Here is a 16010-nt window from a genome sequence, read left to right as displayed (position 1 = left end):
TCTCAGAGAGGCCAGGCTGTGTCTTCTCTCCCTTCTTTGAATCATACTTTGTCACTCGGCCCTGAAGCAGAGTTGCTTGTCCCTCCATACATTACAGGGGACTGGTGAGGACAGCTCTGTCACTGCTGCCAGTAGCTACCCCCTCCTCAGGCTAGTCCTGAGCTCAGGTACAGGGAGAAGGTGCTTTGAGACCCCTGGCTGCCTCTCTACTGCCCCCTATCCCCGCCTCTTCTGCGCTTGGGCTCCCTTCTCCAAAGTAGACCCCTGGAGTCCTCCTAAAGTCTTACTGCTTCTGGTTCACCAGCATGCCTGGGCATTGTCTGAATCCCAGCTCTGGACAGTGGGAGCTGGAACACCTGATGTGTTTGTATGAAGTGGGAGTCTGGTGACTAATGTCAGGATGACCAGTTTCTGCAGAGCAACTAGTGTCTCAAACTGAGTTCTGTGGGCATGCTTGGGGGTCATTATCCATCTCACATAACGAGAACGTAATTATCAGCCAAACACCATGCCCTGCCTCTGGTTGCCAGGGAGATGGAATTCCTTCATTCATTCATCTATTCATGCAGCACATGTTTCCCGAGCACCTGTTATATACCAGTCACTATATTAAGTGCTGGGAATATTAAGATGAATCAGACATGGTATTTGTCTTGGAGGGGTTTGTGGTTTTAGCAGAGTAGAGGACATGACCTCATTCTCCAGCTTCTGGTTGGGTTCAGCTAATGGGCAGCAGGAGGTGGAAGGGCAGGAAGAAAAGAAAGATGTCTCCTTGCTGGGTTGGGAATGTCTGTGTCCTGCCAAGGACCCCAGCCCCTGCTGGATGTTCCTCTCCCTCAGCCCCGCCCAGGTGGTCCTCTCCCTCAGCCCTGCTGGCTCAGGGGACTGTCTCTCACCTTGAATACCCCATTATTCTCTCACCAGCCCTGCCTGTGTGGATGTGAAGGTTACGGAGGGACCTCTTGGACCTCCAGACCCTTAATGGTGGTATTACTCACCTTCATCTTTCCAGATCTTTTCTGTGGAGTCCTCTCTCCCGTTCCAGGCTATGTTTAGCACTGCTAACCTTGTATCCCCTAATAGCTTGAAATAAAAGGAAGAGAAAGAAGTTAAAAATGAAGAAAGGAAGAAAGAAAGAAAGAAAGAAAGAAAGAAAGAAAGAAAGAAAGAAAGAAAGAAAGAAAGAAAGAAAGCCATGAGGAAGTTATTCACATGGATGAAGGCAAGTGAGTCAGCTGGCCAGGGTGGTCCTGGAGGAAGATACCAGTCAGTGGATGAGGGGCACTGGTGCTCACCGCCAAAGTAGCAGCTTGCTTTGTGCCTTACCTCCCTCTGGGCATGTTCTTCCAGTGCACTGTCTTCTCCCCGTACCAGCACCCCTTTCTCAGCCTGGTCTGTGTTGGGATTGAGTATTTTAAAAAAAAGCAATCCGTAAATGGAATGACGTGGGCAGATAGTTTCAGGTATAACCACGAGGATCTTCTCATTTCACATCCCTGACAGATACTTCACTTTCAAAATGTGAAGTCCACTACACACATGAAGGCGTTATCTGCTTGTTCTAGGGTCTGCTAAACTCAGGGCCATCTCTCCTTTCTGGACCAGAACATGCTTGATGGTGATTCCAAGAGACAGAGAATGGTGAGAGGGTCTCCTGTGAAATGTTAAATTCTCAAACACCATCTGGGTCATGACTTTCAAAATTTTTTTTTTTACCGTGACTCACAGTGAGAAATTCAGTTTACATTGCAGCACTGCCCACACGTAGAGGAAACAGAAATAAAAATTTCAGTGTTTACCAGGACTCCCTGAGATATGCTCTGATCTATCTGAACATATCCTGTTTATAAGAAGAAGTCTGCTCAAGACTCACTACATTAATTTCAAGACCCACCAATAGGTCTCGACCCTCGGTTTGGACAACACAGGGCTCCTCGTTTTTGCCCCTTGCTAGAAGGTGTGAATCATTGGTGATGTTAAGCGTCCAGTGCCCCTGAGCTGATCTTGCTCACTGGGTGGTTGAAGGGAAGGGCAGGAATGACACAGGGCTTTCTGGCTGTGCAGCTTCTGGGGAAATACCTCATGCTGATTCCAGCAGGGAAAAGAGTGTTTTGACTTTCCTACGTTAAAAAAAAAATCACTTCTTTCTGGGGCCGAGACTCAAATGAAATTCAAATACAACTTCCACGTATGGTGAGGTCCACTTATAACTTTGGTCTTATTTTGCAAGTGGCAAGTTTCTCCCTTATCCAATTATGGAGAAAATCATATCTAAAAGGAGCCAGCAACCAGGACTTCTTCAGCAAAGGGCTTTAAGTCAGGGCTGGTGCAGGTTTTTGCTTCTCCTTCATGCAGACTCTTACACGGAACTTGAGATGACTTTGGCTTTTCCTGCCTGACAGCAGTGCCCTCAATCTGAATCTCACTTTTGGAAGAAGGAAACAAGCCTGCTGGCTTGGGATTTTTCCAAGCGTCACCTGTCACTCAGCCTCTGCATTTGACCAGAGTGCCACATGTGCTGTTGGATTGCTCACTCCCTCTTGGATGCTATGGATTTTGTTTTCCTGTGATTGTTTCCTGAAAGCAAGGCAGCGGAGGGGTCTTAGTGCCAGACCACGGAGGCTGAGCGAAACCAGACTGAAAGCTTCACAATTACAGTCAAGAGATTTCCATTATGTCTCCATGTTCAGTACTCTTTCCTTCTACTGTCTAATCTGCTCTTAACCCCGTCTAGTGTATTTTTCACCCCAGATCGAGTTTTCATTTCTAAAAGTTCAATATGGACCTTGTAAAATACCTTTCATGTCTCCACTTAACATGTTTAATCTTTCCTCTAGCTTTTTGAACATATGAAGTATACTTAAACAATAATTTTAATGTTCTTTTTTAAAATTTTAACCATTCTTTTTTTTCTTTTTTTAAACATTTTTTATTGAGTAATAGTCATTTTACAATGTTGTGTCAGATTTCAGTGTAGAGCACAATTTTTCAGTTATACATGAACATACATATATTCATTGTCACATTTTATTTTTGCTGTGAGCTACCACAAGATCTTGTATATATTTCCCTGTGCTATACAGTATTATCTTGTTTATTAATTTAAATGTTCTTATTTACTTGTCTGCTTCTAATATTGGTGTCAGTCCTGGGTTGGTTTCAGTTGATTGATTTCCCCCCATCATTATTGGTTGTAATTTCTTGCTTCTTTGCTTTCCTGGTAATTTTTGATTGGAAGCTAGACATTGCGAATTCTACCTGGCTAGGTGCTAGGTATTTTTGTAGCCCTATAAATATTCTTGAATTTTGTTCTGGGATGTAGTTAAGTTACCCGAAAATATTTTGATCCTTTTGAATCTTGCTATTAAGATTTGTTAGTCTAGGGCTAATTGTTTCCCACTACTGAGGCAAGGACTGTTTGAGTACTCCTCCCAATGTCCCATGAGTTATGAGATTTTCTAGTTGGGCTTGTGGGAATAGCCAATACTCCCAGGCCTGTATGAACCCCAGTTACTGTCCTCTCTAATCCTCTCAGGAGGTTGTTTCTTTGGCCTTGGTCAGTTTTCTCACAGGCACGCACTGATCAGCATTCTCTGCTGGCTACTTGCTGGAGACCCTCAGCCTAACTTGGTCTCCCTGGAATCTATGCTCTGTCCTACCAACTCAGGAAGTCTACCAGCCTTTGCTGGGGTTCCCCTTCCCTGTGACCCAGCCTGGAAACTCCCAGTATAAGACGGGGCAATCACAGGGCTCCTCTTGTTTATTTTCCATCCTCAGGGATCACTGTCCTGCTTTGCCTGATGCCCAGTGTCTTCAAACTGTTGTTTCATATATTCTGATTTTATTTTAGTTTTTTAGTTGCTCTTGTTGTTTTTAGTTAAAATAAATCAATCCTTGTTACTGCACCTTGGGCAGAAATGGAAATCCCACAAATCTGATTTTTGAAAATTTCTTGACAGCGGCATTTCAGGGTAATTGATTGCCTTTGTAATCCTCTGCATTTTGTTATAGACATTTGAGAGCATTATTCTACGAGGAAGTCCATTGGCTCTACCAAATGACTGAGTGATTTGATGGCATAAAGAGTTAAAAGCTGTGCTAAATATATATTTAGTTTTTGTACCTAGTTCCTGACACAGAGTTTCTAAAACCCGTGCAATTTCCTGAGTGGTGAGGGTATTAGGAGCACCTTTTGTTAGTTTCAATAAGCCCCTTTCACCTGAGTAACCGCATATAAAGCATGAAGATTAGGATCTGACAGCTTATATCAGTCAAGGCCCAACCAGGACAACAGAAACCACCAGAAGTGTTTATAATGGAAGTGATGGAAATTCTGAGAAGCCAAATAGAGAACTGTGGGCACAGAGATTAGCAACAGCAGAAGATCCGGCCACCCTTAGGCTGGAGGGACAGAGGCAGGAGGCAGAGACCCAGAACCCAACCCAGAGTTGCAGAGTCACTTGCTGGAAGGTAGAAGCACAGCCAGCTTCTCCCGGGGGGCTGGTGTCATGGAGGGGACGGGAATATAGAGGAGTCACACCCACTGAGTGGGCCGTGAGGAAGCCCCCTGCCCTCCCCTGCCCCTTCCCTCTGTTGTCCTGCCAGGACTTCCCATTGGCCGAAAGCAATCAGAGCAGATTGACTTTAGAGCTTAGGAAACACAACCTGCAAAGCTCAGGTCCCTGAAACACAAGCTGAGCAGGAAAAGGAAGGAAAGGGTTTGAAAACAAGTAGGTCAAAGTTCTGTGCATAGGGGTTCCCACTCCCACTGCCTTTTTTTTTTTTTTTTTTTTTTTTTTTTGGTCAATTTGACCTGCACAGTTGCCTGGGTGGGTGCAACAGAGGACTGATAGCTTTAGAGCCCCTAACCATTCCTCTAAATGTAAGTATAAGTAGAAACACTAAAGACATTAAGTAAACACTACAATTCTAAAATGAAACACCAACCTGTAGATTAAGTGTAAAGGAAGCCAACAAATTTTGCTTTTCCCATGAGGACCTTGTAACGCCTTTTATGGAAAAATCAAGTGTCCAGTTTTGTCTCTGGACCCTGAAGCTTTGCAGGAGCCCTTGGCGCTTGCTAAGTCTCATGGTTCATTTTGAGAATTATGTTTTGAAAAATCTAGAAGTGATGTGATAGCAAGGCTGGAATGGGAGGAGGAACAAAAAAGGAGAAGCAAGAACTTGGCTTTGGATCTCTAGACAACCAAGAGGGCCTAGTGTGTTATTCCTTCTGTAGATGTGGTAGAGGAATGAGCCAGCAGGGCCAGAAGATGTACCTTTCTGGGGCCTTCCTGCTCCTCTGCCTCCCAGGTGAGTGGGACTTTGGACTTGGGTGTGTCTACTCTGCCAAATGTAGGAGAAGGAGACTCTGTGGAGAGAGCCACATAGGAGATCCGGAAGGCTGGGAGAGTCTTCCTGGAAGATCGCGTGTATTGAGCTACCTTATTTTCCCATGTATCCTCCGTTCAGAATGGAGGAGGGGAAAATTATCCTCATGATAATTGCGCACCAAATCTGCCTTTACCTGACTTAAGGCGTGAACTGCTGTCCAAAGAGAGGTTCTACATGTACAATGGTGTGTTGTCCTTGTCAGGGTGGAAAAGGGGGTTGATTTAAGTCTAGTTAGCACAGATACTTCAGCCTTTGCTCACTTGCCTCTTAGTCCCTTTCCACCAGGTCTCTGCTGCCACCTAATTCCTCGGCTGGATAGGAAGCATCTGCCATCCGTCACAAGTCCCTCCACCCCTGATAGCCTACGTTACCCACTGCGGGGTCCTTTCTTAGAATCAAACTATTCCATCTTCAGTCCTATAATTGGGGAGAAACTCTTCCTTCCTTCCTTCCCCTATATTCGAATTCCAAATCCCGCCCATCCTAACGCTGTGTTAACTCAGGCACTAATGAAGCCTGGTCATGTTGGGTATAGTCTTAGGTGAGTCCTTCCAAGGACAGATAGGATTTGAGGATGAAACCCATTAACACATGTAAGACCATAGGACAGTGCCCAGTCCTTCTTGAGCCCTAAGTTGCTGTTAGCTGTTATAATGAGGATGGTGCTGGATCCGCACTCAGTTTTCTCTCGATCCGCACTTAATGAAGGGGTGTCAAGTCGGACTCATATATGAGTGACACCCACCCCAGGGAGGTGATTCACGAGCTATCGCCTCCAGAGATCCAGGAAGGTCAGATGGTTTGGGGAGAGAGGCTAACGTGGGGAAAGGGTTTGAGAGAAGAATGAGTATGTGTGTATTATGTAGGCGGGGGGTGGTTAATTTTCCACAGGAGGATCTTTCTGGTCTCCTAGAGAAGCAGCAGAAAGACCATCTTGTTCACAGAACCGAGGGGTACGCAGCTGCATGCATGTTTGTAAGACTAGGCGTGTAGAGGGTTGACCACAGGAGGGTGTGGTAGGGGACACCCAAGGATGGGGGGTAGCGTATCTGTTCACTCATTCAGGGTCACTGTGAGGAGCGGTGATGGGGGCTGGAGCCCGAGACATATTGGCTAAGGGTGTGTGGATTTATGTTTTTCAGGATGTTTCACTCTGAGCATCTCCAGGATCTTAAAGGGTACAGTAGGAGAGACACTGGTGATGAAGTGCCAGTACAGTGCAGGAGAGGAGGGTCACAGGAAGTTCTGGTGCCGAGGGCCCGACTGGAGAGACTGCATCCGAGTTATTGAAACGGCACACCTGGTGGGGCAGGAAGTAAGACGCGGCCGAGTGACCCTCCGAGACAGCCCCACGGAGCACATTTTCCTTGTGATCATAGAGGACCTGGAGGAAGGAGATGCAGACACTTACTGGTGTGGGGTGGACAGAAGTGTCCCCTGGGCCTCGGTGGCAGTGACTGTTTTTCCAGGTAATGCCTCCCCTCCCCTCTTTGCCTGGCATGGGCTGAGGTCAGGGGTCTGGGTCTGTCTTGCGGAGAGGTGGAGGGAGGGTCCAGCCTGGCCCCAGGATGGGCTGCCCAGGCGGACCAGGAGCACACCTGTGCGTGTGCACACACGTGTGTAAGAGCATGCATCCTTTCCTGTGCATAAATGTGGCAGGTGGGATGTGTCGGGTTAAAGCTTGGGCCCTGGAGTCAGAAAACTGAGTTCAAGTCTCAGCTCTGCCACTTGCTGGCTGTGTGAGTTGGGCAAGTGACTTAATGGGCTTGTGCCTCAGTTTCCCCATTTGTAAAATGGGATTGACAATGATACTGACTTGGGAGTGGGTGTGAGTATTCAATGGGTTGAAACGTGTAAAGCACTGATCCCAGTGGCTGGTAGTTTGTTAGAATTTACTAGATGGTCGTCATTGGTACTGTCATCCAGACCAAATCAAAGCTGTGGCACACAGATCTCTAGATCCCAGAGGGGACAGGTGCTTTGCACGTAGGCTCTGGCGTGTCCTTTCAGTTTTCCTCCTCAGTCACTGAAGACATTTATTGCCTGTCTATCATGGACCAGGTGCGGTGAAGCAGGGGTTGGAGGGGGAAGTAGACAGACTCAGTCTCTGCCCTGGTGAGGCCCACAGCTGAGTGTGCCTGGAGGGGGGATGGCAGGTGTGGACTCTGAGTGGGGCCTGAGAAGAGAAAGAGGACAGCAGAGCTCGGGAACATTGGTGGGGCAGGGAATGCCTGCTGCAGACCTGAGGCCACTCACATCTGCATGGATGGCGACAGGTGCAATGCAAGATAATGGGGAGGGGATGAGGTAGGGATTAAGTGGTATTTGATGGGAGAGGTGATTACTCTAGGTTCAAGGCACACAGGAGGGCCCCTCTGATGAGGTGGCATTTAAGCTGCGTCACCTCCCCCATGCCCCAAGGCTTCCTTTGCGTCCCCAGCCCCGCCCCTCGCTCAGTCTTAGCCCAGCATGAACACATCTGTATGTGATTACTGTTACCTCGCTTGCTCGGGCCCCCACTCAGCAGGGGGCATGTGCAAATCCATGCTGGTGTTTTTCCTGTGATTTTACTTTGCACCATGTGCCTGATCTGTTTGTAGGGGTGAGGGAAAGAAGGAGGGCCTGCAACCTGCTCTCTGGTCCTCACTGGGCTTCTAGAGTCCTTACAGTGCAGGAATGTGCCAGAACCTCACCCAAAGGCCTCTTGGGGGGCTTCCTGGAGGGCTGGCCAAGGCCCCTGTGTGATCCTTCCTTTGGACCGCCCCCTACCAGAGACATCTCTTCATGCCTGGTGTGTCCTGGTGTGAGACGGGGCTGGGGACCTGGAAAGGGAGTAACACTGGGTTCCTCTTGGCTGGCCTTGGCACCTCCCCGGCCCCCAAGGATACTTCTCCTTTCTCTGTGCTGCCCCTCCCGTCCCAGGGTCCCTTGAGGAAGGTGAGATGTACAGTTTCCTAATGACAGCAGACTTTAAGCCACTGGGAGGTTGGGACAGAGAGTGATCTGTGACCTTGTCTGCAGGCTCAGTGACAGTAGCAATGAGGACCACTGAGACGCCGGCCAGCACAGGTGCCCTGGCTCTGACCAGCCACGTGTCCAGCCCTGGCCTTCCTCCCTGGTAAGAAAGGCCAAGCCCTTGCTGGGGATTCCTACTGTCCCGGCTTTGACAGTCCCCTGATGGGGATGCTGAGGCTGGGGCACCCCTGGCCCTGGTGTGACACTTTAGTACCCACTGCAGGTCCCAGCTAGAGCCCAGGGCCCCTGGTACTGGCCTCTGCCTCAGTTCTCTGCTCTGTCTCCTTCCCCACCTCTAAGTGTGAGGTCCAATGTTTGGGTTTCCATGATAGCTCCACTTTTTACCAGCAGGGCGATGACACTGGCCAAGTTACTTAACTTCTCTATGCCTCAGTTTCCTCATCTGTAAAAAGAGGGTGATCTTAGTTACTATGGATATTTTATGGCAAAATTTAGCGGCATAATGTAACCACTTACGATGTTTGTGGATTTGGGGGCAGGAATTTGGACCGGGCACAGTAGGGAAATCTGTCTCAGCTCCGGGAGATCTGGAGCCTCAGCTGGAAGACTCAGGTGCTGAGGGCTGGGGTCACTTAGAAAAGCTCTTTCACTTACGTGCTGGTGTTCACTCACCAAGATTCAACAGAGACTGTTGGCTGGACTTGCGCATGTGGCCTCTGCATGTGGTCTTGGCTTCCTTACAATATGGCAGCTGGATTCATGAGCAAGTGTCCCAGAGAGAGAGCCAGGAGGAGACTGTGTCCTTCTTATGACCCGCCACAAGCATAATGACAGCACCGCTCACAGATCCATTGTGAGGAACACCTGAGATGAACTGGGTGAAGCATGAAGCCAGTGTCCCCACAGTGAGCGCCCAGCGTTGTCAGCCACTGGCTGTTCTCTCTTCTGCTCTCCCTCCTGTCTCTCTGCCCCTCACAGGCCTGCCTCTGGGGAACAACTTATGAGAACCAGCATAGGGGCTGCTGATAGCCCATGACTGGTGTCCTGAGCTTGGGATGCAAATGTAGGATATGGAGGGGTCTTCTAGGTGACCGTGTAACAGCCTCTTTCTCCTTGACCCCATTTCCTCAACCAGGCCCTTCCTGCTCTCTGCCAGCTTCCTGTTCCTGGTCCTGCTGAAGGCTGTCCTCTTCCTGAGCTTCAGCTATGCTGCGATTTGGTTGGCCTGGCTTCAGCGTCCCCTCGAGGGACATGTCCATGCACCATGATCAGCCCAGCCCAGAGCACCTGCGGCTTCCATCCCAATGGCTCCCTGTCTGGTGACACAGATCCTGGATTCTCTGCTTCAAACTCAGCCCCGACCCCTCCCTGGGATCCAGACTCAGCCCCAACTCCTCCCTGGGATGTGAAATCGAAAATAAGTTGGCCTCACTAGAGACTTTTGTGCCCAGAAGCTGAGTCACCTTTGCCAAATCCTTTCATGGGGTGGCCTGACAGAGTGGACATGGTGTAAGGACACATGCTCTGGACTTAGACAGATCTGTATTCAGACCCCAGTGGTGCTGACTTACCATGTGGCCCAGGAGAGGCTGTTTGATGGCTCATCGTCTGTTTCTTTGATTTGTATATAACTGAGATGATACATAGAGGGCTTTGACCACACAGGAGGAGCTCCCACATGGAGCTGCCATTACAATTGCTGGCTTGGGTCCACAGCAGCAGAAAGGAGGTGGGCAGGTGAGGGACCTGGGAAGAGTGAGCCAGGCCTCCTGGGCCTCCTGCTTGACTCCAGGCACAATGGGGGAAGGTGGTTTTATCCCCAGAGGGCCATGCCCACGTCTATCTGAATGCACAGTGCTCAACACACATTCAGTAATGGGTGAAGGGGATAAAGAATGGAGGTCTTGCCTTAAAGAGCAGATGAGAGCTCCACTCTTAGGTGCAGTAATGCTGGGAGGAAGGTTTCTTTGTGACAAGTTACAAACAGAGATGGGCTCAGCTCCTTGCTTGAGGGGCAGTGGCCAGACATGAAGGTGGCCTGACCCAGATCCAACTGAACCCTCCCCTCTCACTCTCCTTCTGTCCTCCATACTCAGTGGCCTCTGCCCCTGGGAAGGAGTTCCTTTCTCCTCCCTTAAGGTTCAGCCCTTATACCCTGGGTACAGAAGTCACATCTCAACTATTTCTCTTCTTGATCCCCTCAACCCCTAGATTTGCATGACCTCTAGAAGAAACACACATGCCTTCTGTATCTTCATCCAAGTTGGTAAAAGTTTTGAATGGGTGAGACTCAAGGTAGAGCCTTTGGGCATCCAACTACAGACTACTTACTAGGTAACATGGTCTCTTTCCTCCAGGACAAGGAATGTGGCAGGCACCCCTGATCCTGCCCCTCTAGACAGGTGTGACAACAAGCTATTAATTGGTTAGTGCATCACTTTTGGTTGAAGAAAGATATCCTTTTGATGAGTTAATTGGCGAGACAATAGATCTCTCAACTCTTAGCACCCTGAGTAAGAGGCTTCCTTTCCCTGGGCATGCTGGAGGGCTTACAAAGACATCCCAGTACGAGTTGAGGTGAAGTGAGTGTGACTCACTAGGCTCAACTTAGTGATTTGCTTTTAATGAATAGAATAAGGCAAAGTAACAGGGTGCTGCTCCTGCCATTAGAGTACAAAACGACTCTGGCTTCTGTTTTTTTGGCTTTCACTTGTTTGCTGTCATGGAAACCAGATGTCATGTTGTGAGCTGCCCTATGGAGAGGCCAGTATGGCAAGGAACTGAGAGACGCTTTTGACCAACAGCCAGGACAGCCCTGAGTTCACTGGTCTGTGAGCAACTGAACCTGCCAACAACCACGTGAACAAGCTGAGAAACAGACCCACCCTCGGCCCAGCCTTCAGATGAGATTGCAGCCCCAGCCAATACTGACTGCAGCCTTGTGAGAAACCTCTAGGCAGAGGTGCCCACTGAACTGCACTGGGATTCCTGTGAGATAATATGTGTTCATTGTTTTAAAGTAAGTTTGGAGGTAGTTATTATGCAGCAGAAGATAATCATCATCTCAAGAATGGGATTTTCACCTCCCTCTGCCTCCTCAGGAACTAGCACAGTGATGACACACAGGAGCACAGAAATGGTGAAGTCAAGCTGAAGTCACTGGTGAATGCAGGATTACCCTACCTGGGCAGGAGGCAGAGGTGGGTAGGGGATGTCCACGTGCCCACGTTTGACATAGCTGGTCTCTTTCGTTCAGTTCTCGCTTGTTTCTGGGAATCCCCGGAGCCATGACAATGACTCTCAGCTGGACTCTAAGACCTAAAACCCTGGAAAGTTCACATAGGCACTGATTAGTGATGTTATTCTTTGTGCCTGAGGCAGTGGGTCAGGCTGGACCAGGTCGTTGGTATTTTTCATGACAGCATGAAGATTCATGATGTGCACTTTGTGCCTGGTTTGTATCTACCTGATCAACCCTCTTTAAGACTCTTAAGTCTCAACTCGAGCGGGCTTCCCTGGGTGGAGACATCCCACACATGTCTCTGTAATCCGCAGCTGCAGAGAAATGCACATTTGTGCGAATCTTGCAGGGGAGGGTGACTTGGAAGCCTGCACCCCGCCCCTCTAGCCCTTGCCTGTGGATATCTCTCCTATTATCCCTGCACCGTGTCCTTTGCTGTCGTAAACCTTAGCCATGATGAAAAACTGTTGTTAAGTTATGTGAATCTTTCCAGTGAATCATCAAACTAGTGGGGGGATCATGGGACCCCTGGATCAGAGTGGAATGGTGTTTATAATGTAAAAAGAGGAACTTGTTGCTATAATAAAAAGGCAGTGTGCTCTGTCCCCCACTCCAGCTCCATTATTTGGCAGAATAACAGTCCCTTAAAGATGTGCACATTTAATCCCCAGAACCTGTGAATATTTTACCTTCCACAGCAAAAAGGATTTGGCAGATGTGATTATGTTGAGATGAGGAGATTATCCTGGATCAGCTGCTGGGCCTAATGTTACGGTAAAAATCCTGATAAAACAGAGACAGGAAGATTAGAATCAGAGAAAGGGATGTGATGATGGAAGCCTAGGTGGAGTGATGAGGGGCATGAGCCAATGCAAGAAGCCTCTAGATCCTGGAAAAAGCCAGGGAAACTGCTTTTGGACTTCTGACATCCAGAACTGTAAGAATGGTGTACGTCCCTGCTTCTCTCCATGGGACACTGAAGAGAGTGTTCAGGTCAAAGATGCTTTGAACCGTGCAGGATGTAAACCTTGCTCACAGCTGGACCAGAAACCATCCCCCAAGAGGACCTGCAGTGTGACCACAGCAGGTGGGCACAGCCTGCAGGGTAGGGCCCGAGCTGTGCAAAGCCACCCTGCTGAGAAACAAGGACAGCGTGGGATCCAGTGGAAATGGGCCGGGTGGCCGGGCCGGATCCCTCGCAGGTGAAGTGGGTGTGGGACAAGGTGTCATCAAGCTCCCCCTTGGGGCTGTGATTTGGGGTCATTTTTCTTTTTAGCAGGTTCTCCCCCTTTCCTGATATCTTCAAAGTTTAAAGGGAAGAAACAGCAGAGGAGGGAAACAGATTACAGAAAATATGGACAGGAATTGAGAGTGTGGAGGGCCGGAACTCCTAGGTGAGATGTCAGAAGACAAGGATCTGGATGTTCTGCCTTTTACTAGGTCTGTTTGTAGCTCTGCCCTTTCTGTGCCTCCAGGTGAGTGGGGCTGGGACTTGTCATTTATAGAATCTTCCCTGTGTAGGGACAGGGGATGGAGAAGAGGGGATATGATCAAGGATGTTTGGGAGAGCAGGTAATACACAGGTCTCATGAGAACACTTACCCACCTACTCAGGTGAGTGGGAGGATGTCGAGACCATGGCTGCTCACTGGGAACTGCAGAGGTAGGGGGTGTTTTGTCAGCCCACAGGTGTGTGTGTGTGTGTGTGTGTGTGTGTGTATGTGTGTGTGTGTGTGTGTGTTTGTATGTGTGTGTGTGATACCAGCTACTAGCATTATGCCGCAGTCTGTGCCCGGGATTTGGCATCAATTATCTCATTTATTCTTCACCACAGTCCTTATGAGGTGGATACCATCATCCTCACGAAGAAACTAGGACCTCAGCTGTGCCAGGCAGGAAGAGATGTACCTTCTGAAGGGGCGGGAGGCCAGTGAGTTAAGGGATCAACAGCCAAGCTTCTCATGAGGAGCAGATTGTGGACAAGCCAGAAGCTTGGCAGTTATGGGTGCAGAGCCTCAGAGGAGTAGACCCCTGATTCCTGAGGCATCTGGTGAAGCCGGATCACCTGGTCACGGGGTCGGGGAGGGTGATTGGGGCACCAAAGGACAAGAAACTAAACTGAGATTGGTGAGCTTAATGAGATGATACCTGGTTTCAGGATGTCTCCATGCTTCTGTTTTCATATCTGTAAAGTGGGGATAATGGTACCCACCTTATGGCTTTGTTGTGAACTTTAGAAATAATTTGGGCAAAGCTCTCAGCACTGGGCTTGAGGAAGAACAGGGTTGTTTTTACCAAGAACCCCGTCTAACCTCTTCCGATGGCTGCAGCTCTACCATTTACTGTTTCCCTGAGATGCCCTAGGTCTTCCCCAGAAGCTCCAGATTCCATCCCCACATGGCCAGCTTACGACTTTGTTGTCAACCCAGAATATCTGATTTTCCACTTACAGAGTCCTGCTTAAGAAGAAAGACCCACACCCTTCAGTGGTTGAATAGAACCCACTGACCCGGCCACCATTCTCTTCCCCAGAATCTTGAAAGGAAGTGAGAAATAGCTGTGATGATACGAGCTTTGAGACCCAGACACTTACTTTTATTAATTAAAACCAATTATGTGTTCTCTTCCAAGAATTAACTTTAGCATTTTTAATAAATATAATAACTGTGTTATAATAAAATCATACAATAATGATTTAGACATAAATTCTGAAGTTTAACTGATTTTGTTTCCCACTGTTTTTTCCTTTATATTGCTTCTTCCTCAAACTAAAATTATTTGGGTTGATTTCTCGGTTGGGTGAAGTGTATTGAATTATTTTTTCTTTTCTTTTTTTTTTTTTTTTAAAGACAGTATAAATGGATAGTGTACATTTGGAGTCCCTGCATTTTAAAAATGTGGTTTTGTTTTCCTCTATCAAGTGAGGCATTCGTGGGCATTTTCCCTCTCAAAATCCATGGACATTGCATACGTAAGTATATTTAATTGCATATATATTTAATCACACACATATTCATTTAAATATAAGCTACACCATACTCAGAGAAGACTGTATAAAACATCTATGTGTAGTTTGCAGAATAATTTTAAAAGAGGGTTTACATAATGACCAATGAGGTTAAGAAATTGAACAGAAATCCACTTCTTAGTCACACCCTCTCCATCCCCCACTAGAAATAACCATTACTCTGTTATTTGTGATATTCATTCCCTTGATTTAAAAAGTCAACTTTATTACAGTACACTTTACATATAGTAAAATGCACCTGCTTTATATGTATAGTCCAGTGAATTTTATTGAATCTATACATTCCTGTGACTAACACCATGATCAAGATACAGGACATTTCTTATTATCCCAGAATGTTCCCTTGTGCCCCGTTATAGACAGCCCACATGCCCACCCCAGGCAACCATTGGTCTGATTTCTATCACCTATGTCTTAGCTTCATCTGTTTTAGAACTTCACGTAAATCATTTTTCTTAATTAAAAATATCTTGCCACCTTTATATACATCCAGTATTATAGTTTGGTCTTGCCTACTTTGGGACTTTATATAAGTGGGATCATACGTACGTACTGTTTTACGACTTGTTTCTTTTATGTAACACTGCGCTTGAGATCCATCATGTTGCAGCTGTAGTTTGTCCATTTTCATTGTTGACTAAGATTCCACTGCAAGGATATACCACAATGTGTTTATCCATTCTACTGTGGATGGACATTTTGCTGTTGCCCAGTGTGCTCTGCAATTATGAGCAGGGCAACATTCTGTGCTCATGATCAAGAGAGTCTGTAGGACAGCACACTTGTCATTTGCCTGTTTGCTCTTAGATCCAAGAGCTTCCATCTCTCTCTCTCTCTCTCTCCATCTATCTATCATCTCCTGGCATACCTTATTTTCTTATGTTCATTGTGGAGTTCTATATTCCATCATAATCTTCAAAGCCCTTCTCCCACCTTAGGAAGTGGCACCAGTTTTATGGGCCGAGTTGTGTCCTCTAAAAACTCATACGTTGAAATCCTAACTCCCAGTACCTCAGAATGTGACTGTGTTTGGAGATAGGATCTTTAAAGAGGTAACTAAGTTAGAGTGGGGTCATTAGTGTGAGTCCTGACCCAATGTGACCAGTGTCCTTATAAGAAGAGGAAGTTTGGACACAGACACACACAGAAGGAAGACCATGTGAGGACCCAGGGAGAAGACAGCCATCTACAAAACAGGCCTCAGAAGAAGCCAACCCCACTGACACCTTGATCTTGGACTTCCAGCCTCCAGAATTATGAGAAAACAAACTTCTGTTGTTTAAGACACCCAGCCTGTGACACTTTGTTATGGCAGCTCAAGCGAAAACTGACACCCAGTGGGAATGGTGTGGCTCAAGTGGTAGAGTGCAC

The 16010-nt window shown here is 47.5% G+C and overlaps 1 protein-coding gene across 1 annotated transcript; it reads left to right on the top strand.

Moving 5' to 3' along the window:
• The first annotated feature begins 5189 nt into the window (after nt 1-5189).
• On the top strand, nt 5190-14372 carry LOC105065682 (CMRF35-like molecule 5). Its single transcript, XM_010950808.3, has 4 exons — nt 5190-5313; nt 6537-6863; nt 8416-8512; nt 9506-14372. The coding sequence occupies exons 1-4, from the start codon at nt 5253-5255 to the stop codon at nt 9636-9638; spliced, it is 618 nt and encodes a 205-aa protein (XP_010949110.3). The 5' UTR covers nt 5190-5252; the 3' UTR covers nt 9639-14372.
• Nucleotides 14373-16010: the final 1638 nt, after the last annotated feature.

This window comes from Camelus bactrianus, chromosome 16 (assembly GCF_048773025.1).
Source record: "Camelus bactrianus isolate YW-2024 breed Bactrian camel chromosome 16, ASM4877302v1, whole genome shotgun sequence".
Lineage (NCBI taxonomy): Eukaryota > Metazoa > Chordata > Mammalia > Artiodactyla > Camelidae > Camelus > Camelus bactrianus.
The sequence above is the reverse complement of the archived record's forward strand: the minus strand, read 5'-3'. Positions and strand labels throughout refer to the sequence as shown.

Coding starts and splice junctions, on each gene's coding strand:
- LOC105065682 (XM_010950808.3), top strand. CDS start 5,253: ATGAGCCAGCAGGGCCAGAAGATGTACCTTTCTGGGGCCTTCCTGCTC. Junction 5,314..6,536: donor CCTGCTCCTCTGCCTCCCAG/GTGAGTGGGACT, acceptor TATGTTTTTCAG/GATGTTTCACTCTGAGCATC. Junction 8,513..9,505: donor AGCCCTGGCCTTCCTCCCTG/GTAAGAAAGGCC, acceptor TTCCTCAACCAG/GCCCTTCCTGCTCTCTGCCA.